The 27,552-nt window shown below is 47.2% G+C and overlaps 1 protein-coding gene across 8 annotated transcripts in view; it reads left to right on the top strand.

Moving 5' to 3' along the window:
- The window catches only part of PPP6R3 (protein phosphatase 6 regulatory subunit 3), a 122,277-nt gene that overhangs the window by 39,217 nt on the left and 55,508 nt on the right, over positions 1–27,552 (top strand). For 7 of the 8 annotated variants that reach the window (XM_018043013.1, XM_018043012.1, XM_018043015.1 and 4 more), the window contains 5 exons: positions 14,345–14,577; positions 18,712–18,898; positions 22,131–22,268; positions 24,659–24,724; positions 26,736–26,848. In XM_018043013.1, coding sequence (XP_017898502.1) covers positions 14,351–14,577; positions 18,712–18,898; positions 22,131–22,268; positions 24,659–24,724; positions 26,736–26,848 — 731 coding nt within the window. In that variant the 5' untranslated portion in view covers positions 14,345–14,350. Of the gene's footprint in view, positions 1–14,344; positions 14,578–18,711; positions 18,899–22,130; positions 22,269–24,658; positions 24,725–26,735; positions 26,849–27,552 lie in introns of those variants that run through there. The other variant, XM_018043020.1, reaches the window with a different exon arrangement.

Consider the following 27,552-nt stretch of genomic DNA (forward strand, 5'->3'; position numbering starts at 1 on the left):
ATACATCCTGGATGGAAGAATTCCCTTCAGTGAATTCCCATTCACTCTTGGCGCCTTGTCTCATGTGGTATTGTTTGGTTGCTTTGTTCAGGGGCCCAGCCCCTTGTCCCTCTGCCCCGTGGGTCCTCACTCTGCAGACCTGGGCTCCTCAGTTTCCTGCCTGCCTGCCTGAGTGGAGAGCTCAGTCGAGGGGTCAGCTTTATTAATAAGTCCGGGAGCATGCAGTAATAAACTGATCTGACTGTCTGACTCATATATAATAAAGAGGATATTTGTAATGTACATGATCATGTTTTGTCTTTAGCTGCTAGTTCGGACCTGGGGGCAGTGGGAACAGGGGTGCTAATTTATCAGAACCCCACAGAGACCTCCAGCTTGAATTCAGGTGGTTATCTTACAGGTTCACCATGTCTTTATGTTTATTGGGCAGTATAAATTATTGGTAACATTTATCCTTTTTTTCTGTTGTGATCTATTCTGAGATCTATTGGATCTCAGAAACTAAATCTGTCTGGTGAAGCCTTTTTTTCTTCGTATGCAAAATTCTACCACCATCAGTGTAGCGGCAAGAGAGTCAGGCCCGATGAGTGCCTGGGCACACGCGGCAGACTCCACTGCACGCTGTCGTGAGTTCATCTTTGTTCCGCGTCTCCGACAGTATTCTGCCTGTACTTGTTTCACGCGGACTGTTCATAGAAGCTGACTCTTCGTCACTTCAGACTCCTCAAATAAATGACAACTCCAAGGTCTTAAATTCATCAGGAATCGAGGAAAGTCATCATTGGCTTCTTTAACTTGTTAGCAAACCAGCTTTGACTGAAGTCTTCTTTTCGTTTTTTATGAAGCAGTTTTCCTGTTCTAAGACACTCCTCTTAATGCTCTCTGCGCTCCCCTGTGAGTCGGGAACACTGCAGTGGCCGCCTGGAGTGCTGATGCCACGTGCGGCACCCCTTCGTCACAGGGATGGCAGGATTGCACGAGACACAGTGCTTTGCCCTCTAAGTTCCTAACACAGTTGTCCACATCCCGCTGTTCCTTAGAAACACAACATTTGACGTTCAGGTTTTCTTGCCTTGTTTTGACATGTTGGGTGTGCTCTCGAAATAATAAAACGCTGCGCTACAGCATATGGCACTCGGAGCCCTGTGGTGTTGCCCCCATGTCTGCAGTTCGCAGTGCCCAGCTGCAGTGCCTGCGTGTGGCACTGTGGGGATGTGAGGCCTGCGTGTGGCCTCTTGTCACGACTGCTCAACCCTGCCCTTCTGCCGTGAGAGCAGCCAGAGGCAGGCTGTAGAGGAGGGCATGACTGTGTTCCCTTAAAACTGTATGGACACTGAAATTTGAATTTCACAGATTGGTACAAGTCATGGAATAGCATTTTTTGGATATCTTCTCCCACCCCTCCACCCCCCAGCCCATTTCCAAACAGTGAAAAGGTAAAAACCATCCTTTGCTCAGGCACTGTGTAAAAAATATGGCACATCAGATCTGGCAGCCTCAGTCTTGTACCCCCAGGCGTCCCAGGCCTCTGGAGTCATCTCACACACTCATGGCAGAAAGAAATTGGAGTGGGAAACGATGTAAACTGAAAAGGTTCCGTGTTGGGTTTTGCTGTTGGTTGGATTTTCCTGTTTCTTTGCTTTTTGTATGGAGGAGCCTTAAGCGTGTGGAGTCGCCTCGTGGTCTTTCTGCTAGGCAGTCTTTTATGAATCCCTGATTCTAGTATATGCCTATGTTTGTAGAGCCCTTCCAGAGTGCCAGGGACTGTGCTGAGTGCTTTTTACTTTCTTTTCATAACCTTTTATTTTATCGTACATAGGAATGTAGCTTATAGAGATAACATAGTTGAAAAATCAAATGGTGTCACAAGATTTATAACAAAAAATAGCAGTCCTCTGTTTCATCTTGGCCATCCTATCCTCTCTGCATCCTTGGATTACTCACCAGGGACTGCTCCCTCCATCTCTTAGCTGATTGCTCACCTCTGCTTCCTTTGCGTTTCTGTGTCAGGTAACCATAGGTCACTGAAGTCACTCGTTCGTGTCTGACTCTTTGCGACCCCATGGACACCAGGCTCCTCCGTCCATGGGATTTTCCAGGCAAGAGTACTGGAGTTGGGTGCCATTCCTTCTCCAGATAACCGTAGGCAGCAGTTTCTAGTCTGTCTTACTTCCCAGTTATGAAGATGCAGGTTTAGTTCTTCTTTGCACAGCTGTTTCTCTCTCCGTCTCCCAGCATAGTTAAAACACAGCTTTGGTTAAGATCGATAGTAGAAGTATGGTGTGTGTTGTTTGATTCCTAAATATCTTCCTTAATTTGCAAAACTCCTCTCAACACGGTAACGTATATCTGGCAATGTGTTTCCTGGGCCGTCTCCTTGCCAGAGCCCCCACCTCATGGTCTGTTCACACGGGCCCCTCCTGATGCTGTCTGCAGCTGCAGGGGGGCACCTTCTGGGTGCAGCAGTCTTTGCTGCTCGGTGTGTTGGAGCCCTGGCTTCGTGGATTCTGTGTCTTCTGCTTTTGGCTTACTGCCCAGCTTTTTCTCCAGTAGCTTCCTGAAGAAATTGTGAACAAATCTTTCCGACCTTCCAGGTCTGAAAATGTTCTTTTCCAGAATTACTGTTGAGAAAACTGATGTCGTTTTGACTTCCAGTTCTTTTTTTTAAGTTTTTTTCTCACTAGAAAAGTTTAAATATTCTTCTTCTTTTTTAAAAATCTCCAGTACTGTTGACTTTTACACTGTGTCTTAAAGGATCTTCTTGCATTCAGTGTGATGCCATGTGTAGGTCCTAAGGGGAGAGTCACATTTTTATGTGCTGAGAAAAAATTTTTTTGGACAAGGGAGGTTGGTGGTGAATTAAAATATGTCCTTCTGAAACTTCTGTTACTTGGACGATAGACTTCCTGAATTGTTCCTCCATTTTCCATCTTTTCATGAATTTGCCGGCTGCCTTGGCTGCTGTTTCCTTCCCTTTGTCTGTTATTGTTGTTTTACTAGAGCTTCCAGAGGAGTGGAGAATTGTGTGGGTTTCAACCCACTGAGCATCTGGAAAGTTGCATAATCCTTTCTATTTTCTTGTTGAGACTCCATGTCAGCCCAAATGTAGCCGTGCCTTTTATATCAAATAGACTTTGAAAAGAAATTCATGAGGCCGTGTGGCGATCACTTCGTACAGCCTTCCTCTCCAGAAGGGGAAGTTGCCCTCTTAGAGAATCCAGGCTTCCAGGGCACCTCCAGCCTTGAGGTCTTGTCCGTGTTCCTCACCTTTAGCGTGTTCCTGCACCTCCTGCTCACAGACGATCTGTCCTTTTCACTTACTGGCTCATTTTTCCCTTGGGCGCTTTCTGTGATAGTATAAAAGAGCTCAGAGACATTCAGAGCTAGTTCTTTTTTCCCTCCACAGGGCGGGCCCTCCCGCCATCCTGGTCCTTTTTGGGTGCCATGTGTTGGCAATCTCTTCCTCTGCCCCAGAGCAGGACACCGTACTGCTCGATGTGGGCTGATCTGCCCAGGGGAGGCTGCGCTGGAGTTAGCAGCTCCTGAGTCCTAGACACGATTATCTCTGACATGTTTGAGATTACTTGCTTATTACTCACAGCATAATAAAACTTTATGTTGAGCTTATAATTAACTAAAATCTTCAAACTTGTTTAACAGTTTTCTTAAGTCTGGCAATCCCCTCACCCCATGGTGTCATAGTTTTCAGTTTTTATTTTAAAAGGACTTTACATTTATCCCTGTTTGGTAAATTTGTCTTGGTTTCATCATGTCAGAATTTTAAAATAGTGACTCACTTGTGTTTTCTGTGCATTTTTGTCAAACTTGGCATCCTGGTCAATCTACTCTGATAGAGCCACTGGCCACAGTGCCGCGCGCCTCCATTGTTACCCCCCGCTCTTGGAGCTGAGTGCTGTGTGCCAAGTGAATCTTTTCCTGCCTGTGAACACATGCGGGTCCTGTTGATGAGTGTGTCCCGAGAGCCACGAGGTGACAGGTCAGCCTGCTCCAGGCTGGCCCGGGGCTGGCTTGCGTTCTTGATGACTGCTGCTGGGACTGGCCGCTCACCAGCTTTCTCCGCCAGTCTTGTGGCCACGTGTTGTGCTGGGAAGAGCGCAGACCTGGGAGTCCACCTTTAATGGAAAGTTGCCGTATTAAGCCTTTTACTGTACTGTGGAATGGCTGGAGGAGACTGTTTTTTGTAAGGGGCTGTGAAGACTGTTCGCCCTGCCTGTGTCTCATGCTCAGCAAGGAGCTTGGACACTTACACAGTTGCAGCAGTCCAGGCTGAGACTCTCTTCCTGCATGCTCGGCTGCTTGCTGGTGAAACATTCCCAGGGAGTGTCGAGATAGCCTCATATATATGCCCTAAGATTTTACCCATTCTGATGAAAGTTTGCTGAGCAAGGAAGATGGTAGGTTAAAAAAAATGGGCGGTGGGAGGGCTTTAAAATTTGCGACCAATTTGCTATTTCTGTCTTCTGTTACAAAACTGTAACCAGCTCCAAATTAACCAGGATAGTTAGCTCATTCTTAATCTGAAACTTGTCTCTTTTTGGTCTCCCTTCAGTGGCATCTCAGTTTCCTCTAGGATTTGTGTCTGATTTGAAAAGGCTATTCTCTTTGGGCACCTTGTTCGTATTGGATGATGAGTATAAACGGGGCTGCTGCTACTACTTCAGTCGTTTCCGACTCCGTGCGACCCCATAGATGGCAGCCCACCAGGCTCCCTCGTCCCTGGGATTCTCCATGCAAGAACACTGGAGTGGGTTGCCATTTCCTTCTCCAGTGCATGAAACTAAAAAATGAAAGCAAAGTCGCTCAGTCGGGTCCAACTCTTAGCAACCCCTCGGACTGCAGCCCACCAGGCTCGTCCGTCCATGGGATTTTCCAGGCAAGAGTACTGGAGTGGGTTGCCATTGCCTTCTCCAAAAAAGGGGCTACTTGCTTCAAGTTGGGTGACTCAGAAACTGCATAGAACTGCTTTGCTTTCACTTAATAAAAAACACGGGCAAGTTGGATTTTCTGAGTCTTTCCCCCACCCTGTGTTAGTACAGAATTCTCTTTTTCTGTCTGTGCCATTTTCATACCATTCCTGACTTGCTTAGGACTAACTTTCCTCCTTACAGTTTTATTTCATTTACTCTTTGGCCACATGGTATCTTACTAGTTCTCCCACCAGGGATTGAACCCTGGCCCCAGCAGCGATAGCTTCAAGTGCTAATCGCTGGACTACCAGGAATTCCGTCCTCACAGTTTCAGGTTAGGAGCTGTTTCCTGATCATCTCAGATGGTGGGGTTCTGGTTGTATCACGTTTCCCCCTGCTCTCCAGTTACGGGCCACTTCTTTCTGATGTTTGAGTCACATTTATTGACAACTCACTTGGTGTCAGAGATTCAGAGGATGCTGGACACTTAAGATGGAAAACCTTCTATTTAGAACTTTCTGATTTGACTTTTGTCATTCTCTCATCTACACTGTGTCCTCCCTTTCAGTTTGTGCGTGTACACACACACAGACACACACACACACACCCCTCCCCTCAACAGACACCTCTACGCAGCTGGGTTTTCCTTGCCTTTATTGCTCTGATCTGTGACGAGGTTCCTGGCACAAACCTGATTACTGTTGTGTCATCCCCATTGCTTGTTTCTTTTCCAGTCCCTTAGTTTTGCTTTAAAAACACACACCCACACACACACAACTTGTTCTTGTATGTATAAGTATGTTTAAGTCATGCTTCACATCTACTTGTATTGAAGTTTTTGAAGCTGTGGGAGTTGTGCATAGAGATTCACGTTCACTTGAGTTTTCATAATGAATGTTCGTAGAGGAACACTTTAGTGGACCCTGTGACAGGGGTGTTTTTAATCGGCAGTTGGCTGTTTAAATATAAATGCGAAGTGGGCGCTTAAGGTCACACCCTTGCCTGTCCGCATCATCTCAGAGGTGTATTTGGAGTTAGCCCCAGTGTAGCTAGGTATTTGCTTTGTGTATTTCCCAGGTGGCTCAGAATTCCAGAGGCAAGCCATAAATCTGATGTATAAGTATACAGCTAGGAATTTAAAACATGAAAATTAGGCCTTGGGGGAATTATGATTGAAAATGGAGAGTGGGAGGATAGTTATTTAATGTGAAAACTCTAGGATTTCAGGAACGGAATAACTTGCTTTTCAAGGAGGCTTTTGCAAGGCCTCGCCAGCCTCTGTGAGTTCTTAAGGCCATCTCGGGGCTTCCTGCTGCTTGCCTGGCTCAACCCCTCGCATGCATCTTTCCTGTTCCCGGTGGGTAAACCCTGGCGCTGCTCTTGTTGCCTTGCTTCGCTGGACTTCTCTGTCTGTCTGCGAGTGGTGAACGTGCCTGCAGTGCCCCGCCTCAGCGGCTCTGTCTTCAGCACTCCTTGCCCTGCCCTCATTTCAGTCCCCCTCTCGGCCTCTGTGGGAACACAGTGTGTGTGCGCCACAGCTTCCGTTTCCTCTCCTTTGGCCTTTTCCTCTACTTCTGTTCAGAGTCATCTTTTTCTGTGTACTGTGTTGAATTAGCTATCACTATCTTAATGGGTTTCCCGGGTAGCTAAGTGGTAAAGGGATCTGCCTGCCAATGCTGAAGACACAGGAGATGGGAGTTCGATCCCTGGGTCAGGAAGATCCCCTGGAGAAGGCAACCCACTCCAGCATTCTTGCGTACAAACAGAGCTGTCTTAATGTACGTTATCTCAGGTAGAGCAGACTGGCTCCCTCCCGCGCTGCGCAGCAAGCCTGCCCACTCTGCTGTGCGCTCCTGCGTGGCTCTTTGAGAACTGGTTGCCTCACCTTCCCTAGTGCCTTCTGTGAAGGCTCGCTTTCCTCGTCGTCGGGACCTTCTCCTGCTGTGAGTTCCTTCGAGTTACGGGCCTGTCCTCTGAGCTTGCAGGGTCACCTCCTCAGTCCTGCCCGTGCTCTGAGCCCAGTGTAGGCCTCATTCTCATGAAGTCTTTTCTGGCCGGGCTCTTCTGCCTGGAGCTCCCTTTCTGCAGAACAGGCTTGGCGTGGACGCCATGCACTTTCTGTGTCTTCTCTGTTCTCAGTTGTGTTGCGCTCTTGACGAGGGAGGCAGCATCTGTCTTGTCATTCCTGCGTTCCTCAGTACAGCGCATAGCAGTGCTCTACGAGTGCTGGCTGAGTGACATAGTACGTGTTGAACGGACTCTCCTCCTTTGCTGTTCTCACAGCCTGGAGAAGCCACAGATGAAAACTGGGAGGAGAGTCTGGAACATCTGGGTGGTAGAAGCTTGGTTTCTTTTGATGTGTTTTTCGGAAGAAGCAGTTTTGGAGAAATGTAACGAAGCTGGCCCTGAGTTTGTATTGTCCTTTCCTCTAAAGAAATCGTGTTCGCAGCGGGCACTTTGATTCTTTGATTTGATTAGTCCAGCCTCCGGGTGGGGATGAGGAGACAGTTGTGTGAGTTTCGTGCCTTTGCTGAGAATGGAGAAGCAGCTGCTGGGTAGATGTCCCAGTCCATTGTGGTATTTTTCCTTAGTACTTAACTTAGTACTCACAGGCCACCGTTCCTTCTCTGTTGTGTGTTTCTTCCTCTTCAGATGAAAATGACAGCATTTGCCTGCAGCGTTGCTGTTGGGGGCAGTTTGTCAGTGACTTCCTCCCTTCAGAGTGGCTGCGTCCTCCTGCTGATAGGTACTTTGCTCTCTGTCCTTTGCTGGCGGTGTGCCTTCCTCGGTGGGCAGCGTGAGCAGTCGCCCGCCCTTCTTGGATCCAGCCTCCCCTATTTGGCTTTTGTCAGATGCCGCCCAGCTCTGTTCCCTGCACACTTGAATCCCAGCCGGTGTCCCAAGACCCCAGGGGTCTGGACGGTGGCAGCAGTAGGTGAGCCAGTAAGAACAGCTTTTGGGCAGCTCGGCTTGTTCATGCCATCCTGTTGCAGGCTGCTGGTCAACTCGGCCAGTGCTTTGGGGCAGATTGTCTGTCCCTGTGGGATAATAAGCAAGTTGTTTTGAGTCTAAATGGAGGCAGTGAAGACTCAGTTTTCTCTAGGACAAGTGGGGAATCCAGGTTTATTTATTTATTTTTAAAATTAATCAAACATTGTTTCCCAGTGTGTTTGAGGGATCAAGGCATTATTTTCCTTGGTATTTCTGAATTAACTTAGAAAATGAAATGAAATTCCCAGAGACATGCACCTATTTTAAAGTTTGGCCAAGCGTATCTTTACCAGGAATGAGCCACTTGTAGCCTTCCTGATTTCGGCTAGCATCCTCCTTTATCTCATGGTGAAAATTTTAACATTTTACCTTTAATCCCTACAAGTATCCCTAGATATCAGAAGTTAAAAAACAGTTCTGATTTTCTTGTGACTTGTTTTTTTGAGTTAAGAATGTCTAAGTTGCTTTATATATATGTATGTATGTATGTATATATACACACACACTTGAGAATAAAGATGATTTCTCAGATATGTTTATATTTTGAAAGAAAGGAAAACCATGGCCCATAACCTCTCCTCGCCCACCACACATTGGCCGTTGTGTGGAAAAAGCAGTTAACTATTGACCTTGGTGGTGGAAGGAGATGGGGAGACTATTTTAGTACCAGGAGAGAAACTTTGACTCTGAGTTGTAGCAATCACGATTGTAGCCGTCTTGTCCCTTATGGCCACATGTGACTCTTGACCACCTGAAATGTGGCTGCCCCAGATTGTGAAGTGCTATGAACTGTTGTCAGAACACACAGAATTTGAAGACTTAGTACCAAAAGAATTCCATGTTGAAATAGTAATGTCTGGATATATGTGGTTCAGTAAATACATTTAAAATTAATTTTACCAGTTTCTTTTTTACTTTTTAGCGGCTTTCCCTAGGCAACGTAATTCTCCCAAAAGAGAGAAGAGGGGAATGAGAGGGTAACAGGAAGGCAGGCTAGGAGTCTCCAAATGGAGGAAGTAGACTGCAAATGTCGGACGTCTTTTCTCTCTCTCTTAAGGCAGGAGGAAACAAACTATGTCAGATTTTTGGCCTCCCTGATAGCTCAGCTGGTGAAGAATCCCCTGCAACGCAGGAGACCCTGGCTCGATTCCTGGGTCGGGAAATCTGCTGGAGAAGGGATAGGCTACCCACTCCAGTATTCTTGGGCTTCCCTTATGGCTCAGCTGGTGAAGAATCCCCCTGCAACGCAGGAGACCCTGGCTCGATTCCTGGGTTGGGAAAATCCCCTGGTGAAGGGAAAGGCTACCCACTCTGGTATTCTGGCCTGGAGAATTCCATGAACTGTATAGTCTATGGGGTCTCAAAGAGTTGGACACGACTGAGTGACTTTAAATTTAAGAAAAGAAAAACTGGCTAGTAGAACAAATTACGCTTGCGTAGGACTCGTTGCAGCGTGAGTGATGTTTCTGTTAGTGCCAGCTCTTCTCTTCTGTGTACCACGGATCCCGTGGCCTTAGTTTCTTGAATGTTGAGTTTTAAGCCAGCTTTTTCTCTCTCCTCTTTCACCCTCATCAAGCCGTTCTTTAATTGCTCTTCTCCTGCTCCCATTAGCGTAGTACCATCTGCATGCCGGAGGCTGTTGATACTTCTCCCTGCAGTCTTGATTCCAGCTTGCGATTGATCCAGCCTAGAATTTTGCATGAGGTACTCTGCATAGAAGGGTGACGATAAAAGCCTTGGCATACTCCTTTCCCAGTTTTGAACCAGTCCGTTGTTCCATGTCTCATTCTAACTGTTGCTTCTTAACCTGCATACAGGTTTCTCAGGAGACAGGTAAGGTTTGTTGTGATCCACGTAGTCAAGGGTTTTAGCGTAGTCAGTGAAGCAGAAATAGATGTTTTTCTGGAATTCCCTTGCTTTCTGTGTGATCCAACAAATGTTGGCAATTTGATCTCTGCCTTTTCTAAACCCAGGTTGTACATCTGGAAGCTCTCAGTTCATGAACTGCTGAAGCCTAGCTTGAAAGATTTTGAACATAACTTTGATGGCATGTGAAGTGAGCCCAGTTGTATGATAGTTTGTACATCTTTGGCATTGCCTTTATTTGGGATTGGAATGAAAACTGACCTTTTTCAGTCTTGTGGCCACTGTTGAGTTTTCCACATTTGCTGACATACTGAGTACAGCACTTTAGCAACGTTATCTTCTAGCTCAACCGGAATTCTATCACCTCCACTAGCTTTGTTTTGGGTAATGTTTTTGGTAGTGCTTCCTACTTGACTTCACACCCCGGGAAGTCTGGCTCTAGGTGAGTGGCCACACCATCGTGCTTACTCGGGTTCGTGAAGATCTTTTTTGCACAGTTCTTCTGTGTGTTCTTGCCGCTGCTGAATCTCTTCTGCTTCTGTTAGGTCCATAGTGTTTCCGTCCTGATTGTGCCGATCTTTGCATGAAATGTCCTCTTGGTAGCTCTCATTTTCTTGAAGAGATCTTCAGTCTTTCCCATTCTATTTTTTTCTCTATTTCTTTGCATTGTTCACTTAGGAAGGCTTTCTTATCTCTCCTGGCTATTCTTTGGAACTCTGCGTTCAGATGGGTATATCTTGCCCTTTCTCCTTTGCCTTTTACTTCTCTTCTCAGCTATTTGTGAGGCATCCTCAGACAAGCACTTTGCCTTCTTGCATTTCTTTTTCTTTGGGATGGTCATTGCCTACTGCACAGTGTTATAAACTTCCATCCATAGTTCTTTAGGCACTCTATCAGATCTAATAATCCCTTGAATCTTATTCATCACCTCCACTGTATACTCATAGGGATTTTATTTAGGTCATACTTGAGTGGCCTAGTGGTTTTCCCTACTTTCTTCAATTTAAGCCTGAATTTTGCAATAAGGAACGCATGATCTGAGCCACGGTGAGCTCCAGGTCTTGTTTTTGCTGGCTGTATAGAGCTTCTCATCTTTGGCTGCAAAGAATATAATCAATCTGATTTCAGTGTTGACCATCTGGTGATGTCCATGTGTAGGGTTGTCTCTTGTGGTGTTGGAAGACCATGTTTGCTATGACCAGTATGTTTGCTTGACAAAACTGTTAGCCTTTGCCCTGCTTCATTTTGTACTCCAAGGCCAGACTTGCCTGTTACTCCAGATGCCTCTTGACTTCCTGCTTTTCCATTCTAGTCCCCTGTGATGAAAACGACATCTTTTTTGGGTGTTAGTTCTAAAAGGTCTCATAGGTCTTAGAACCGGTCAACTTCAGCTTCTTTGGTGTTAGTGGTTGGAGCATAGACTTGGATTACTGTGATTTTTGAATGGTTTGCCTTGACGCTTGAGATCATTTTGTCATTTTGAAATTGCACCCAGATGCTGCATTTCAGACTCTTCTGTTGACTCTGAGGGCTGTTCATTTCTTCTTGCCCACAGTAGGGGATAGAATGGTCAGCGGAATTAAATTCACCCATTCCTGTCCATTTTAGTTCACTGGTTCCTAAGATGCTGATGTTCACTCTGCCATCTCCTGCTTGACCACATCCAGTTTACCTTGGTTCATGGACCTACCGTTCCAGGTTCCTATGCGATACTGTTCTTTACAGCATCCAACTTTACTTTCATCACCAAACACATCCACAACTATGCCTTGTTTCCACTTTGGCCCAGCCTCTTCATTCTTACTAGAGCTGATAGTAATTGCCCTCTGCTCTTCCCCAGTAGCATTCTGGATACCTTCTGACCTGGGGGGCCTCATCTTCTGGTATCATATCTTTTTGCCTTTTCATACTATTGATGGGGTTCTCCCAGCAAGAATACTGGTGTGATTTGCTATTCTGTCTTCCAGTGAAATACATTTTGTTAGAACTCTCCACTATGACCCGTCCATGTTAGGTGGCCGTGCACGGCATGGCTCATAGCTTCATTGACTTATACGAGCCCCTTCTCCGTGACAAGGCTGTGATCCATGAAGGGCAAAAACAACTCTAGGATTTTTCGGAAAGATGGAGAATAGTTCGATTTTATCATTTCTCTCTTTGTTAGTATTGATTTAAAAGTCTGTGATTTGGTTTACTGTAAGAAATTGTGTTCCCTCTTATCTCTCAATCCTGTTGAGGTGTAGCAAGGGTAAAAATTTTAAAGAGTACTTATATTTACTGAAAATGAGCTGCTGAAGTTCTGACTCCTTTCAGTTTTTTTCTGAGTATCTTAGACACTTTTCAAAGGGCTCTGTTTACCTCAGGGCCCCTGGCAGTTGACCTTTGTACCTGTTAGTTCATGACTAGCTTGAGTCCGCTTCAAAGGTCAAGTTAGTAGAAGTTAGGGGCAGGCCAGGGGTAACAGATTGACCAATGCTGTTTGCTTCCAGTCCAGTTTGTTGTTTGGCTGGAAGATAAAATAATGTTTGTTTAAGAGTCTACTGTGGTTTTATTTTATTTTTAAGCCTGTAGTATACCTACTCAATTTAAAGAAAATGCACTGTGGAAATGTGTATTTAAAGGTGTCCTGATTTGAAAAATGCTATTCTAATTTAGGATAGTGTAGAGCGAAAGGAGCTAGGCATTTTAAAACATTAAGGATAGTGGAGAGCGAAAGGAGTTAGGCATTTTAAAACATACAGTTGCCCAAGAATTCTTTTCATATGTATAGTCAAATAAGTATAAAGGAACATGACGGTGTGGGCTCAGGAGATTGGAGATGACTGGGGACGTAGGCTGTCCTGCTGGATCCCAGACCAGGCGTGTGCTGGCTCCTCATCCCGTGGCCTGGGGCTGGCTCTCAGGTGGGCGGGCAGCATTCTTCCACAGGTTGACTTGGGGATGGAGGGGCCTTCCATCTTTGGGCCTTACTGTCTGTCTCAGGGTCTTTTTTGTCATCAACATCCAGCCAGATGAAAAGGAGGCCACCTGGAAGTTTTGATGGCTCACAGCACATTGGAGAAAACTTTGTCGTGTGGCCATACCTACCTGCCCAAGAAGCTGGGGATGTGGTCTCAGCAAATACCCACGAAAGGGAAGGAATGAATCTGGTAGATAGTCCTGCCTGGCACAACGTGGCTCCACCCCTCCAGGCAGTTGCAGAGATGGCAGAAGGAATGTGAGACGGGACACTGAACTTCACTGTGAACTGCCAGACTGTAAATGCGCAGGCCCCGTGCTTACTGTCACAGTCTTATCGCTCTCAGCCCTATTCTTTTTAGCGACCCTTTAAAGGTATCAGAGTCCTTCTTAGCTTGCAGCCTGTGGGCCGGATTTGGTCTCTGAGCCAGAGTTTGCCAACACTTGTTATTTCAGCACCACTGGTGATCAGTTTTTTCTGTAAACCAGTATATGATGAGTCACCTTTATAAGGTTAAAATTTTGGAAGGTTTTTTTTAATCGACGTAGATATGTGACTGTATTTTGGTAGTTTGTGGACATTTACAGTTTTCAGTTGATAATCATGAGTGTGTATCCTGTTTATAATTAGCCAATTGTAAGGGCAAGACTTAAGACTAAATTATTAACTACATCCAGCTTTCTGACTGTGGAGAGACTATTAGATTATCAGAAATTTGGCTTATGGATAAAAATAAGCATATACAGGAAATGGCAACCCACTCTAGTATTCTTGCCTGGAAAATCCTATGGATGGAGGAGTCTGATAGGCTACAGTCCATGGGGATCGCAAAGAGTCAGACACGCCTGAGCAACTTAACTTTGCTTTTGCTTTTGGACCCGATGACAGTGGGATGGGACATGGGAAGGTATTTGAGGATCACTGGTAGCTTTTCAGTCAGTGACTGTGCTGAAGTGTTCAAAATAAGCATGGTGAACTATTTTGTCAATCTGTAGACATCCTGAGATTTAATTTTCCATGATAAACTTTGAAGACAAAGTGAACACTTCTCTTTTTAAGGTGATTTTACTATTTTTTGTTTCTTTGTCAAGAATGGTATAGATTTTACTATTTTATGACTTTCCGATTTTCAGCTCTGAAAGTGCTATTGGGGCTAAAAGTTTTGGTTTGTGGTGGTTATTTAATGTAATATTCTGGAGAGTACTGCACACCTAGGTCTCAATAGTTGTCATTTGTTGTTGCGGATACTAGTTCTGTGTAAGAATGTATTTCTCACCCTGAAGAAAAGATTTATTTTCTTCCTTTCCCAGCACTAAATTCTTTAAGTATGGGTGGGTTAATTTTGCAGGTTAAAATACCAAGTTTTAGCATTCTTTCAGCATTTTCAATCAGAATTTTTTGTTATCTGTAAAAATATTTTCTGAGAAGGAAAATGGCTTACCGGTTTTACTTACTTAGAAGGTACTTTATAGATTCACAATGAAACTTGTTTTTCTCGTGTGATTCAAGTTGGCATTTTAGACTGCAAACTAAGTGGGAATTTGAAAAATTAATACGTGAAGTTGAAGTTTTGTTTAAAATATCTCTGCCTTTTGTTTAGACCAGCATGTTTTGGAAATTTGATCTTCACTCATCATCCCACATAGACACACTTCTAGAAAGAGAAGATGTGACGCTGAAGGAGTTGATGGATGAGGAAGATGTTTTACAGGAGTGTAAAGCGCAGAACCGCAAGCTTATCGAGTTTCTCTTAAAAGCAGAATGTCTCGAAGACTTAGTCTCATTCATTATTGAAGAACCACCTCAAGACATGGATGAAAAGATCAGATACAAGTAAGAAAATTCAATCTTCTCTTTAGGGTGGGGCTGAAGTGAAGTGGGGGCAGGATGCATTACCGTTTTTGTTGTCCAGCAACTTCTCAGGGCTGCCGTAGACCAGGTACAGAATGTTAACATGTCAAGAGGGACAGGTTCAGTGGAGCAAACAGCCCGTTTTAGAGAGCCAAGTTCAGTGAAATCACAGGAATTTTTAAATGAATGTTCTAAATTTCCACCAGAAGGTTCTGTCTAAGGGCAAAGTGCATTATAAACAGTGATAAAGTTCCTTAAAATAGTGAGATGATCCAAGTAAATATTTTCTCTCTTTTTGCAAATAGGAAAACAGAGATTATGTGGCTGTCGAGATCAGCCGAGCCAGAGCTTGTTTTATGAATAGTGTTGCTGATTATGAATTCTGACCTTTTGTTAACTGAAAATAAGGGTATGGATCTTGGTGAACATTAGTGTAGCTAAGTTTAAGCAGCTGACGCCTTGGATAAATACTGTGGGTCTGTCTTCGTCAGCACTAGTTTTGTCAGCTCATAACGCTTTCCAGGGTTCAGACCCCTGGAAACTCATTGTAAATACTCCATACGTATTTAAAGCATTGGGGTTTCAGTTGGTTGTTTTTCCATCTCCAGCTCTTCTGAAATATTTAATGTCCCTCTCCATCTGAAAATAGAACTGATTCAGGAACAAAACAAAAGTCATTGATTATGCATTAAATAAGTTTGATGGCACGGGAAGAATTATGGCCTATGGTAAATTCTCGTTTCTCCCTCAGTCTGTCCCTCTTTGCAGTTACCTTTCATTTCTTCATGGGGAGAATTGTGTTGTCAGAGGAATAATACTTGGTGATGCTTTCAGGTTGCTCATGGCTTGGATCTTCAGGGGATTCATGTTCTCTGCCAGCCGTTAAGATTGTCAGCTGGCATTCAATTGCACATCCACTTGGAGATCAGTACTTTAGAAGAGGAAAGAAATTTGGTGGCAGAAATACCTGTGTACTTCTTTCCTCAAAAACAGATGCTTCATGCTTTGGGATTCCCTTCACGGTGAACTTGCATGTGTGAGTGCTGTTTGGCGGGGGCTCATCCTGGCAGGAGGCCTCCTGGGAGGAGTGTAGCCCCTCCTCCCAGAGCTCCAATAACTTGGACAAGAGGCCACTCTTCTTGGGTCTGTTTCCTCACCTGCTGCATGAGGCGAAATACTTCTCTAACTGGAGAGGAGTAGGCGTGCCTTGTGGAAATCGCTTATTTTACCAAAAAGTAGTCATGGCATCTGTTGTATTGCCATGCCAGTGTTTTGTGCTTCCTTGGAGGTTGCAAGAGCAGGTGTGTTTCCCTGGACATGCTGCCTTTTGGTTGGCACCATTTTGAGAGAGCGTGGCTTGAGCTGAGTGGAGCAGCTCCCTGCTCAGCCTCTGGCCTGGACAGAGCCACCAGCTACGGTAGCTGCATGGAGCTGGCTGACTCAGAGAGCTGAACTAGCGCAGAGCAGTTCTCAGATGGGACCCGAAAGCTGCTCGGGGTTAAGGTGGACTGTAGTCGTCTAAGGAAATTTAGACTAGTGTTGTATGTATTTAGACTAGTTTATGAATGATGGAGTGTTTACTATGGCAGAAATTTGAACTAACAGAACTTTAAAGTAAGGCATTAAGTAGTATCATAAATCCCAAAGCTGAGGTGTTGTTGGTCGAGGTTCTCACAGAGGAACTTCAGAAGCAAGAACAGAACCAGGCGGGGCTGCTGCCGTCAATGTCAAGGGAGGCCAGGCTTCAGGAAAGGGAGATGGGACAGGGGGCCTTGGGGGCTGTGCTGACAGGCCAGGCAGCCACTGGCCTTTGCTGTGTGGAGGTCCCTTCAGTGCCCGTTCCTCAGAGCAGTGGACACGGAAGCAGTGCTTCGGAGGAAGAATTGGAGACCAAGCAGAGAGTTCTTTCAGGTAGTTCCCTGGAACAGGAGCAGAGAGAGCAAGGGGGAGGTCTAAGCAGGTGTGGGGCCGGGAGGGGCGTGGTGTGTGTGTTTTCCTAGATGGAGGAAATAATGGTGTGTTTACATGCTGGTAGGGTGATGCGGCATTGGGGAAGCAGGCTGGTGTAGAGGGGCGGGGGTCTGGTGATGTGCTGGGCTGGCCTCAGTGGTCAAGAGGACGAAGTGGGGCTTCACTGCAGAGGAGGAAGGGGCCCAGTGGTGCTGGGCTCTCTTCCCATTGCTACTGTGTTCTCAGTGCAGAGCAGCTGAGGTCAGGGCGGGGCGGGGTGGCTGGAGGAGTCTTGGGGTGTTTGAGAGGCTTGTTTAATCTCAGGGAGGTAGGTAGGAGAGCGAGAGTAGCCCCACCCTGTTCCACACCAGAGGGTTGAGCCTTTGTATCAGAGCCTGGACCCCATGTGCGTGCTTCTTCAGCATGATCAGACCTCCAGATCAGCTGTGGAGAAGCAGGTGGAAAACTTTACAAGATGCCCTTGCCCTCCTCTGGACTTCCTGTGTTAGAATTTTGAGAATACCCCTTACACATTGGGTTGCAGTGAAGTTGGGGTCTCCTACCTTTTTCTGACCCTTTGCCTCCCGGCAGCTTTCAAATTGGGGCAGTTGAGACAACTCCACATCCCAATAAAACTTCATTTCAGAAGTTATATGAAGTAGAAAATAAAGAGAAATTAAAACAGCTGGTATTTACTTACTCTAGAGCCTCTCAGCATTTAGTGTTATTCTCTTCCATGAGATAAAGATTGTTATCTTCGTATTGCAGCCTTGGAAACTGAGGTCCAGTGAAGTCAGGTGATGTGCCTGAGATCATACAGTTTGTAAGTGGTGGAGACAGGTTCTGAGCCTGGGCGGTTTGACTCCAGAGGCCACACGGGTCACCCCTGCTTCCTCCTCCGGCCTACTGGTGACTTTGTGTTGTGTGCTGTAAATTGAAGTGAGGAAAGAGTTTGATTTGATTGAGCCATAGCCTCAAAGACAGTGATTTGGTGATGTGATCTTTGTGCCCACACGCCTGCCGGTTCTGTTGTATGTCTTTTCCGTGCTTTTTCTCCCTGGAAAGGCTCATTGGGGACATTCTTACACTGTTGAGAGTTCGCCCGCTAGCTGCTGCAGCTTCTGGTCTGGCGCCTGTTGCTTCTCAAGTCACTGGCCAACAGGCAGCTGCCGGCTTGTCTCGGGGATGCTGCATGGGTTCCAGCTGCAGTCGCTACTCCTCTCTTTTGTCACAGAGCCATTTCAGGCTGTTTTGTCACCTCCCTGTCCTGGTCAGCACCAGAGGTCGCCACCCCCTGCTGCCCTTGCTCGCCAGGGAGGGATAAAGAGCAGAGAAGTGAACGGCGGGTGGGGGAGAGTGCAGTCTGGGCGGGCCTGGGAGTCTCCGTGATCGCTCTGAGAACAGATGAGAAGGTATTTGTGGTTAAAGAAGCAAGTGGAGAAAAGGAATCTGCTGCCGCCTGTTCAGAGAGAGAGCGCGAGCCCCGGCACTCAGGGCAGACGTGCCCCAGGGGTGCGGATGTCGGGGCTGGGGCCTGTGGAGGGGGCTGTGCAGCCAGCGCTGGGGTCTGCGAGGCTGCTGTGGACAGCTCAGCTCCTATACACACTTTCTTCCCCACCCGGGTGTTCAGGCTGTGTCCTGTTCTCTGCTCAAGTGTATTAAAGTGTTTATTCTCTTAACATGCAACGTGGACTGAACATTGACACGCCCAGCTTTCTGATACCATAGACAATCCCTCTGAGAATACAGGAGCCTGTCCAGGAATCTGGACGCGTCTCGAGTAGCCGCGCGGTGCCGTGTGCAAGCAGTTTCCCAGAAGCCAGCGTGCCCCGAGCGGCCCTGCGAGCTGCGCTCCTTCCCGCACCGCAGCAGGTGGCTGGGGCTGCGGCCCACGGCTTCGTCTTACCCCCTCTGAGGGGTCCCTGCCCTCGCCTCCTGAGCTCCAGCTGTGCTCTGGTTTTGTTGGGGAAACTGTATTGGTTTTTAGACACAGAAGAAAATTCACTCTAGTTTAAATTGGCAGAATGGATTGAAATTATTTTCTCATTGCCAGAAGATTTTTAAAACAATTTTCACAAAGTTTTAGGAAGCCTTTCTGATCTGTGTTCTGATTTATGTAAGTAAACTGTTCATACAGATGATGACGTGAGTATCCTGTTCTTCTAGGTATCCAAATATATCTTGTGAGTTGCTCACTTCTGATGTCTCCCAAATGAACGATAGACTGGGAGAAGATGAATCCTTGCTAATGAAATTGTATAGCTTCCTCCTAAACGATTCCCCCTTGAACCCACTACTTGCCAGTTTCTTCAGCAAGGTGCTAAGTATTCTTATCAGCAGAAAACCAGAACAGGTAAATACTGTTTTCCAAAAAGGTAAGTATTAGGGCTGAGCATCCCCTGAGGTGATCCTCAGTGATTTTGTCGCTTCAGTGTTCTGAGTGTGCCTTATGTCCCACATTCTGTAAAAGAATAGATTTTACAGCTTAAATACCCGCAATGCTTGCTGACTTATCACTGACTTGACTCCTTAGCGAATACATTCTAATTTGACCTCTTCTTTTCTGAGCGCCTCATATCTCAGTTTTTCCGTGTACTTGACCTCCTTTTCTGACAGGTGGCTGGAAGCAAGAGCACGTTGGGGTCAGTCTGTGAGGGTCACGTGAGGAGGGGCACACAGTGGCAGGGTGTGTGGGTGGCATCCTGGCGACTCTGTGGCAGAGTAACTGTGCTCATTTATTCTTCTCCCTGATGAGCACAAGTGACGCTTAAGTCAGAAAGCTTTCCCATAAACGCGATTGCTGATTAGTTTATAGAAACGGCGATTTTTTTTTTTTTTTTTTTTCTCTCTTCTATTTTGCTTCCACCTCAAAACTTGAGACCTCTGGGCAGTGAGTGCTGTGCACACACACAGGGAGCTTTGCTCTTCTGTCCAGCAGAGCCTGACAGGAGTTGGGCAGGACCCTCTCCCCACTGTCTGCCTCCTCTCCCTCCTCCTCGTTCCGGTGTCGTCCCGCTGTGTCCCCACCTCCCGTCTCCTGGGCTTGGTTTTGCTCTCAGTTCCCCTGTACCTGGAAACTTGTATTTTCCAGGTATCTGCTGTTTGCAGTTGTTCTCGAAAGTGTGGTCTCTGGTCCAGCAGTATGAATACCACCCGAGAATTTGTTGGAAACGCAGGTTCTTGAGCTCCATTTCAGACCTGCTGAGTCAGACACCCTGGGGTGGGGCCTGCAGTCTGGGGTGTAAGAAGCTTCCCAGATGACTGGGACGCATGCTAAAATTTGAGAATCACAGCTCTGGTGGGTACTGATGTGGAAAAAGATCTGCTTACGAGGAGACTAGGATTCACTTACGCAAACGGCCCCCAGGGAGCAGCAGGAGCCTCAGATGCCCAGGAACAAACTAAGAGTCTGCAGGATGCAGGCAGTGGGGGTGTGAAGACGGGGTTGCAGAGGCCACAGCAGTTGGGCCTGGCGTCCCTCATGGTGGAAGGCAGGCTCCGTGACCCGTCCTTGCTATCCGCAGACCTGGAGGGGCTGGAACTATTTTCGGCCCAGAACGCCTGCCCTGTGCCAAGGCCAAGTGCATACAGGTCTTATTTTAGACAGACAAGGTCGTGCTTTCGTGTTCTTAGTTGAGCAAGATTGCGTTTCTCAGTGTGTTGGAACTGAGGTTCTTGTTTCTTAGATAGTAATCCCTGAATCCCAGTCACTCCAGTACGGCTTGTCCTTCCTCCTCCTGCCTTTGGATGAGAAATGACAGGACTGCTTACTCCTCTAGGAGAGTTCAGGTCACCCCATCAGCCTGTGTCCTGGTCGTTTCCAGGTGGCTGTGGTTGCGATGGAGACCAGTCTCACATCCCTCTTGCCTATCTCCTCCCTCTGTGCCCAGGGCCTGCATTTGTGGGGCCTGGTGTCCACGTATCTTTGGTAGAGTGAGGACACACTCAGAGCCCTCTGGGCTGCTGAGCATCTGGTTTGGTCATCAAGGCCAGACGTGTTACCTGTGTGCAGAAGGCGGCACGTGCCAATTCAGCGCTGAGAGAAGGCCCCCTTCACTCTGCTGCTTGTGGTGCTTCTCAGTTCAGCCCTCAGTCACAAGAGGATTCGAGAGTCCTTGCTTGCTCTTTCAGCTACAGGAGAAGCCCACACTGGCACCTTCCTCTTCTTTTGAGAATTATGAGTGTAAATAAAGGTTTCCCATCACATGATATGTTAGTAAGGATATGTGCAACTGAATTCAGACTCAGTCTGATTTAACCAGTATAGACACCTCTCAGGATTAACTTGCAGAGCAGCAGGGCCCTCTGTGAGGGGCACCCTAAGTGCTGGTGGGTGAGCCCCTCCAGTGCCATCCCCCAGACAGGCCACCTCGCCGTCCTTGCTGTGCCCCCTTGGCCCTGCCTGCGGGCTCAGGAGTCGGTGCTTCGACCACTAAATGCAGTGTTTTGGCCACATGCCACCTTCTCTTCCCCCTCTCCTCCACTGTGCTTTTAAAAACTACTGTGTGACTCAGCTGTGAGTGGATTAATTATGTATAACTCACTGAAGGTTTGTGCTACAGCCTTTAACCTCACTGTTAAGTGAAGCAGTGTGTGATGGCTAATTCTGCAATTCACCTGATGGTGTGAAGCAGTTTTAGTTCACCCCTGGCTTCTAGCTGTCATGTTGGGTGATGAGCTTGTGGCTCTGTTGGATTTAAATCTCAGGGCAACCACTTTTTAGCTTCTAGCAAAATCCTTGACTGGTCTGAGCCTCAGTTTCCTCACCTAGAACATTTGAGTTGAGCAGCCCCACCTCACAGGCTTCTGGGAGACATCAGGGAGATATTGTCACAGCAGCTGCCTCACTGGCTATGCTGCTTCTGGGACTTTTGAGCAGATGATTCCTGCACACAGACAAAAGCCAGAAGGACAGGGGTGTCCAAGGCAGAGCATGTTTCTTCCTGTGCAGGAGAGACCCAGGTGGCAACACTGACTTTATTCACGTTTTCTTATCCCCTCGGGTTAATGGTCAGCCTCTTCCATGCTCACCCTCCTGGTGTCACTATGATCAGGTGAATGGCTGAAATAAAATGCAGCTGTGATTTTCTGTAGCATGTGAGTTAGCCGCTTTGATGGATGCAGAAGTCTGTTCTGAATGTTTCTCTTACTTGCTAGAGTACAGTTAGGACTTGGGATGTTTAGTCTGCATTTTTGTGTAAAGCCTAATGGACTTGCTTTATGTCTATAAATTGTTAAGTGGTATATTCTGTTGCCTTTTATGGAGTGTTAAATTTTTGATCCTCATTCTTTCAGAATTAATAATGAAAGTGAGCAGAAGTGAAAGATTCTATTATGGTGTGTTTGTATCAGGGAACAGGTGGTAATTTGGGAGTTTTTTTTTTTTTTAAGAGGTTTTTCAGTTCTGTAACAATCAGAAGTCTTTCCGGTTTGACATCTTATGGCTAATTCAGCCTTTGTCTTGCCTTAACTTAAAGTGGTGATGGGACTTTGGAGGGGGCAGCCCCAGGGGTCAGGACTGAAAGTGTCCTGAAGTTGATAGTTCCCCAGGGACGCGTCTTTCAGTTGTGGCTGTTCTCCTTTAGATTGTGGATTTCCTGAAGAAGAAACGTGACTTTGTGGACCTTATCATAAAGCACATAGGAACGTCAGCCATCATGGACTTGCTGCTCAGACTCCTGACGTGCATCGAGCCCCCGCAGCCCAGGCAGGAGGTGCTGAATGTGAGTAGTCAGGCGGCGTGGGCGGGCTGCGGCGTCTGGGTGGGGTCCCAGGGATGGGTAGTCAGGGTCTGGGAAACCGGGGTCGGGGGGCAGGAGGAGGGCTTCACCACTGGAAGAGATCCAGATTTTTCCAGGGCTAGGGTTCCCCATAGGCGCGTCCCGAGAGGCACAGGCTGTCTTCCTGTTCCCTTGCTTTGTTGGCTTTGCTCTTCAGCGGAGTGGGAAGGCAGATAGGATTGAGGATTTGTCTTAGCTGGTCTGGTGGGAAGAGCAGAAATGGGAAGGTGGGGAGCTCTGAGTCTCGTTTGAGCAGGCTGTGAGGGGTCTTCTCTGTCTTGAGAAGACGGTCACCTGCAGGAATGTCTCCAAGAGTCAAAAGGAAGAGATGTGGTATTTCCAGGGAATCTGGCTTCGGAAGTAACCTTCTCATGGATGCCTAGGAGCATGGGATAGCAGGAGAAAGGAGTTTACCTTCAAAGGGGCGCGTATTTCAGATTTGGGGGAGGTGGTTATTCCAGGACATATGGCTCTGGGAGATTGTCTTGGGTGGGAAGAGGAGGGTGTGAATGATTTGAAGGTGAGGTTTCTCGCAGGCTCTCAGCTCTGCCTCTTCCATCTCTTCTTTTTCGTCCCTTCACTGCCTTCTTCCAGAACCGTTCCCCAGTCCATTCTGTCCTTAATACTCAACCTCAAACCTAAGAACTCTGGAAATGAGTTTTATTGAGTTAGTAGGGTCTGTCAGGAGGTGTCCCAGGGAGAGGGGCATAGTCCGCTGAGGGGGGCAGGCATGGCAGGTGTGTGTTGGGGCGTGGTGTGGCGTGATGTGTCGGGATGGCGTCAGGGCTGGGTCTGCAGAACCAGGCAGAGGTCTTCCGAGAGCCACGGTCACGTGAGTATGTCAGCTGAGGGACCTAGTGAATATCCCGGGAAAGGGCCCTAAGCTGGGGCTTCAGGTGTGTATTTGTGAATGTGAATGGTTTCTCTGTGGAGACTGGGGACTCCAGAGAAGGCAGTTAAGGCTAAGAGGGAGGTTGCCTTTATATCTCTTATTACTGGAGTAGGTTATTCAGTATGGTTTCTTAGAGTTCCCAAATTTGGTCACTTCTGGGTTAGATTTTAGGGCTCACTTCCAAGGGAGTAGATGTGCTTCTCAAGGGGTGTAACGGTAGGTGGTTAATAAAGGCAGAGGTCTAGGGAAGGGTAGTGAGAACTCCTGAGTGTCTGGCTTTGGTCTGGGGGCCAGCTGTGGGCTGGGACTGTGGCCGCTTGTTAGTAGCTGTGGAGGTGGGTGGTGGGGGATCAGTTCACTGCCCGCAAAGTTTCCCACTTTGTCTCTAGGTGGTCGAGATCCTCAGCCCCAGCTTCTCTATAGAGGCGTTGGCGTCCTGTTTGAGGATGGGGCTACTCAGAGTGTGGTCCCAGACATCACCTGGATCTCACCTCTGCCCTCCTGGGTCGGAATCTGTGTGTGAACAAGACCCCAGAGGGGCTTCTTGTGCACATTTTAAAACATCTTAAAATAAGATGGGCCCCTGCCTTCCTGGTGGTCTCCTGAGATCTTTTGTTTGCATTTTCCTTTGGCATACTCTCCTTGAGGAGCTTGAAGACAACCTAAGAATTTCTCTGCGGCCTTTAGCAAACTGTGTTTGATTTCCTGCCTCCCACCCCTCATCTCTCTTAACTTTTGGGATTGTGTGTGTGTGTCCATCCATCTGCTATAGGTAGAGATTGCCTTTATTTACTTGGTGTTTCTCTTCCCTGTGGAATTAATATCACACCAGGTGCTTTTTCATTTATTCTTACCCCTTTCATATTTTCATTCATGGCAGTAGTTGATGCATAGTTGAAGAAGAGTGTCCTAGTCATGATATCAGCTGTTTGCTAACATGTGACCAGGCAGATAAACTTTCCGTGGCACCCCCCAGCCCCCACGCTTCCTGTGGTGGTTTTTGTTTTAGAATCTGAAAGTTCATCATGTATTTTAAACCGAAGGCTTGATATGGCATACTGTTTTTCTCAGCCTTTCTGAAGCTCCCTTAAAATGAACCCTCTTACAGAGAAGGGTTCCATCTCTGCTTTCACTTCGTAAGAAAGCACAGGCTTTGTTAGTGCTCGGTGCCTGAGAACTAACGTCACTAAGCTGATGTGTAGGATTTGGGCATGTGGCTTTGTGATATGGGGAGTAGTTGGTACTGTAGCTGCTATTAAAATAATATATGCACTGGCATTTTCTTTGGGGGACTTTTAATTTCCTGTAGTGTTCAAAGTTCAGAGAAAACCTGTAACATTCTACTTAAAATATGATGGATATCTCCAAGTATGTTAATTGTCACTGGGGCTTGGACAGGAGCCACTCATTGCTATGATTCCTTCTACAATGTGTTTTACAGTGGTTAAATGAGGAGAAAATTATCCAGAGGCTCGTGGAAATAGTTCATCCATCGCAAGAAGAAGATGTAAGTTCTCTTTCGTGACTCTGAACTTGAGTTTTTTGGAGAAAGAGCCATGCTCGTTCGGGCACAGAGCGTCGTTTTGCTAGATGTGATGAGGAGGACAGGTGCTAGTGGTCGCCTGGCGTGCTTCAGGCTGACAGCTTTCTAAACACCAAAGGCTTTTAAAGACACTGTGTTTCGCTGAGACCCAGTTTCCTGATGTGAAACGGTAAGCCCTGGGTCTTGCTCCATCTCTTTAGATCGGGGGCTGCATCTGCTCGCCTTCCTCACAAACCTCCTCCACACTTTTTTCTTTTATCCCCATCTTTAGCCCAGACGATGTGGTCATATCTGTCTGCGTTTGTGTTTTCCATTCTGGCAAAAGCCTCCAGACTCACAGCAGCTCCAGGTCCCCACTGCGTCCCAGGGTGCTGGGCTCCTGGGCACTCGCTTCTGTGCCCTGGTCGATTTGGCCTTTATCCTGGGTGCTGAAGGTTGGCTGGGCAGCAGCGTCAGAGCTGCTCTGGAGTTTGCTTGGGGACCTCTCTGGGGTGGCCGGGAGGAGTCACCAGCGGGTGTGCCTCTGTAGTGGAGACAGCCACCTAGCTGCTGTGCGGCTCTGAGCCCTGTGGAGTGGCCAGCATGTGGCCATTTCTGCCTAGAGAAGTTACCATTCCACATGGTTTGATGTAGTATCTACAGAGGAGTTGGTTCAGAGAACATGCTGGGTGTGTCTTGCGCACGGGCGCCCTCCTCCAATGCCCTGGCTTGTGGGTCAGTTGAAGAGTGAGCGCTGTAGAACAGTGCCGGGGAAGAAGCGTGTGGCTGGAGGGTGTTCTCCCCTACGAAGGGGAGACTTCCCTTCTGCTCCAGTCCATTCAAAACCTTTTGGTACCTGGAGTTCATCAAAAGCAGGCTCTCCATCCCACTGTCCCTTTCAGGGAAAAAAAAAAAAGGCAAAGAGCTAGCCATGCACGGGCTGTAGCTCTCCTCCGACAGTTTACTTGTTGCCCCTGTAGTATTGTTCCTGCTGACACTTAGGACACTCCTGTGTGGACTGGTCTCGGATGCCATAGCTTTGGAGGGGCCTCCGTCCTCCTGCTGTGGCTGGGGAAGGGGAGGTGGGGGCATCGATGGTTTCTAGAGCACGTTTCCCGTGGGCTGTAAGGGAGGGCAGGGGCGGGCCTGGCCTGTTCCCGGGGCGGGGACGCAGCTTGCTCCTTACTAGGCTGTGGCTCAGCTGGACACGGTCGCTGTCTGAAGGCTTGGCGAAGGAGAGGCCCACTTCTGGAGTAAGTCCGTTTGCAAAGGACAAAGTGTTGGAGGCATCAGCACCTTCTCTCCTTGACTTGCAAGGAAGTTGTTTGTTTGTTTTTTTTTTTTTTTGGACAGTCCTGTTGATATTTCTGTTGGGTATTAAGTGAGAAGCTGCATGCTACACTATACTGTCCAGTGTACATTTATTGAGGAGGTTTGTGACGCCTGATCCCAAGCCATGGGGTTTGGTATCCCTGGTGCGCGTTGTCACCTACACTAGAATCCCATAGCCTTGCTCCTGCTGGGCGGGCGGCGCTCAGTGCCATGTGCCTGGCGCCAGCATCTGAGAGCGTGCTGTGGTGTCACACGCCAGCATGAGAAGAAGGGGTAGGGTTACTTACTCACTAGTATATTCCAGAAAGCTGCATTTTGGTTTTTTTTTTAAGTCAAGGAGGTGGGTTCATCTTTCTGTGCTGCTAAAAGTATGTCAATTGAGGGCATACATTTTTCTTCGAGTTTAATTGTAGAAACTTTCCTTGCCAGGACTCTAATCACATTTCTCTACACACAGCAGCTGTGTTTTGTTGGCAGCATTGTTAACAAAGCTCATCAGCCCAAGAGGGTAAAATACTCAATACTTTACAAATGTTATTTCTTATTTACTGTAGCTTACGGCCAGTGTTAATTTGTGTTACTTCAGCAGTTTCTTCACTAACTCTTCATGATAAGTTTGACTTCTGGTGTGTTCTGCAGTTGACACTGTGCTTCTTTCCTCTAGCGGCACTCAAATGCAGCACAGTCACTTTGTGAGATTGTCCGCCTGAGCAGAGACCAGATGTTGCAGGTCCAGAGCAGTGCAGAGCCAGACCCCCTGCTTGCCACTCTAGAGAAGTATGTTTGCATCTCTGTTCTTGTTGCCTTTTCTTGTTGACGCTCTGTGATGCGTTGCCCTTGTCACTCTTGGGTAAGTGTTCCTCATGTGGGGACTGGGTCCCTGGAAAATACCTTGGGTGGGTGAGAAGGCAGGAGAGCCTGCTCATCTGATCTCAGCCCCTCGTGATGCCCTTTGGAGACCTGCGGGGTAAGGATGTGTTAATGAATAAGAGCCATTTCTGCGTAGGGTTGTGAGATGGGACAGTGACATCATAACTGCAGTCACTGCCTCCACGGTCTTTGAGGGAAGAGAGTCTTAAGTGCAAACACATCGGATCAGAAGCTCTTCTTCGGATTCACTCTACCTTGGCAGCTGTCGAGGGGTCGCCTGACCAGACCTGATAGGAAGGGTTCTGCATCCCGTGTATTTTGTTTCTTTGTGTTGCTTTTGCCCTTGTTTCTAGGCAATTCGCAGGGAACCGACAGCTTGTGTTTAGGTGGAAGACCACTTACGGGTGGTGTACGATTGTGAAGTCTGTGAGTGGCCAGCCCACCATACTGGTGTATCTAGAGCCACACGTTCTCAGGGAGAGTATTTACCATCCAGCATCGTGCATGCATGCAACCTGAATCCATAAAACTATAAGTGATTTTAATAGAAAAAGTGGCATTTCCCCAGTGGGGATGCGTAACTGGGAAAGACCATGAATGTTAGCATTGTT

The sequence above is a fragment of the Capra hircus genome, chromosome 29, assembly GCF_001704415.2.
Source record: "Capra hircus breed San Clemente chromosome 29, ASM170441v1, whole genome shotgun sequence".
NCBI lineage: Eukaryota > Metazoa > Chordata > Mammalia > Artiodactyla > Bovidae > Capra > Capra hircus.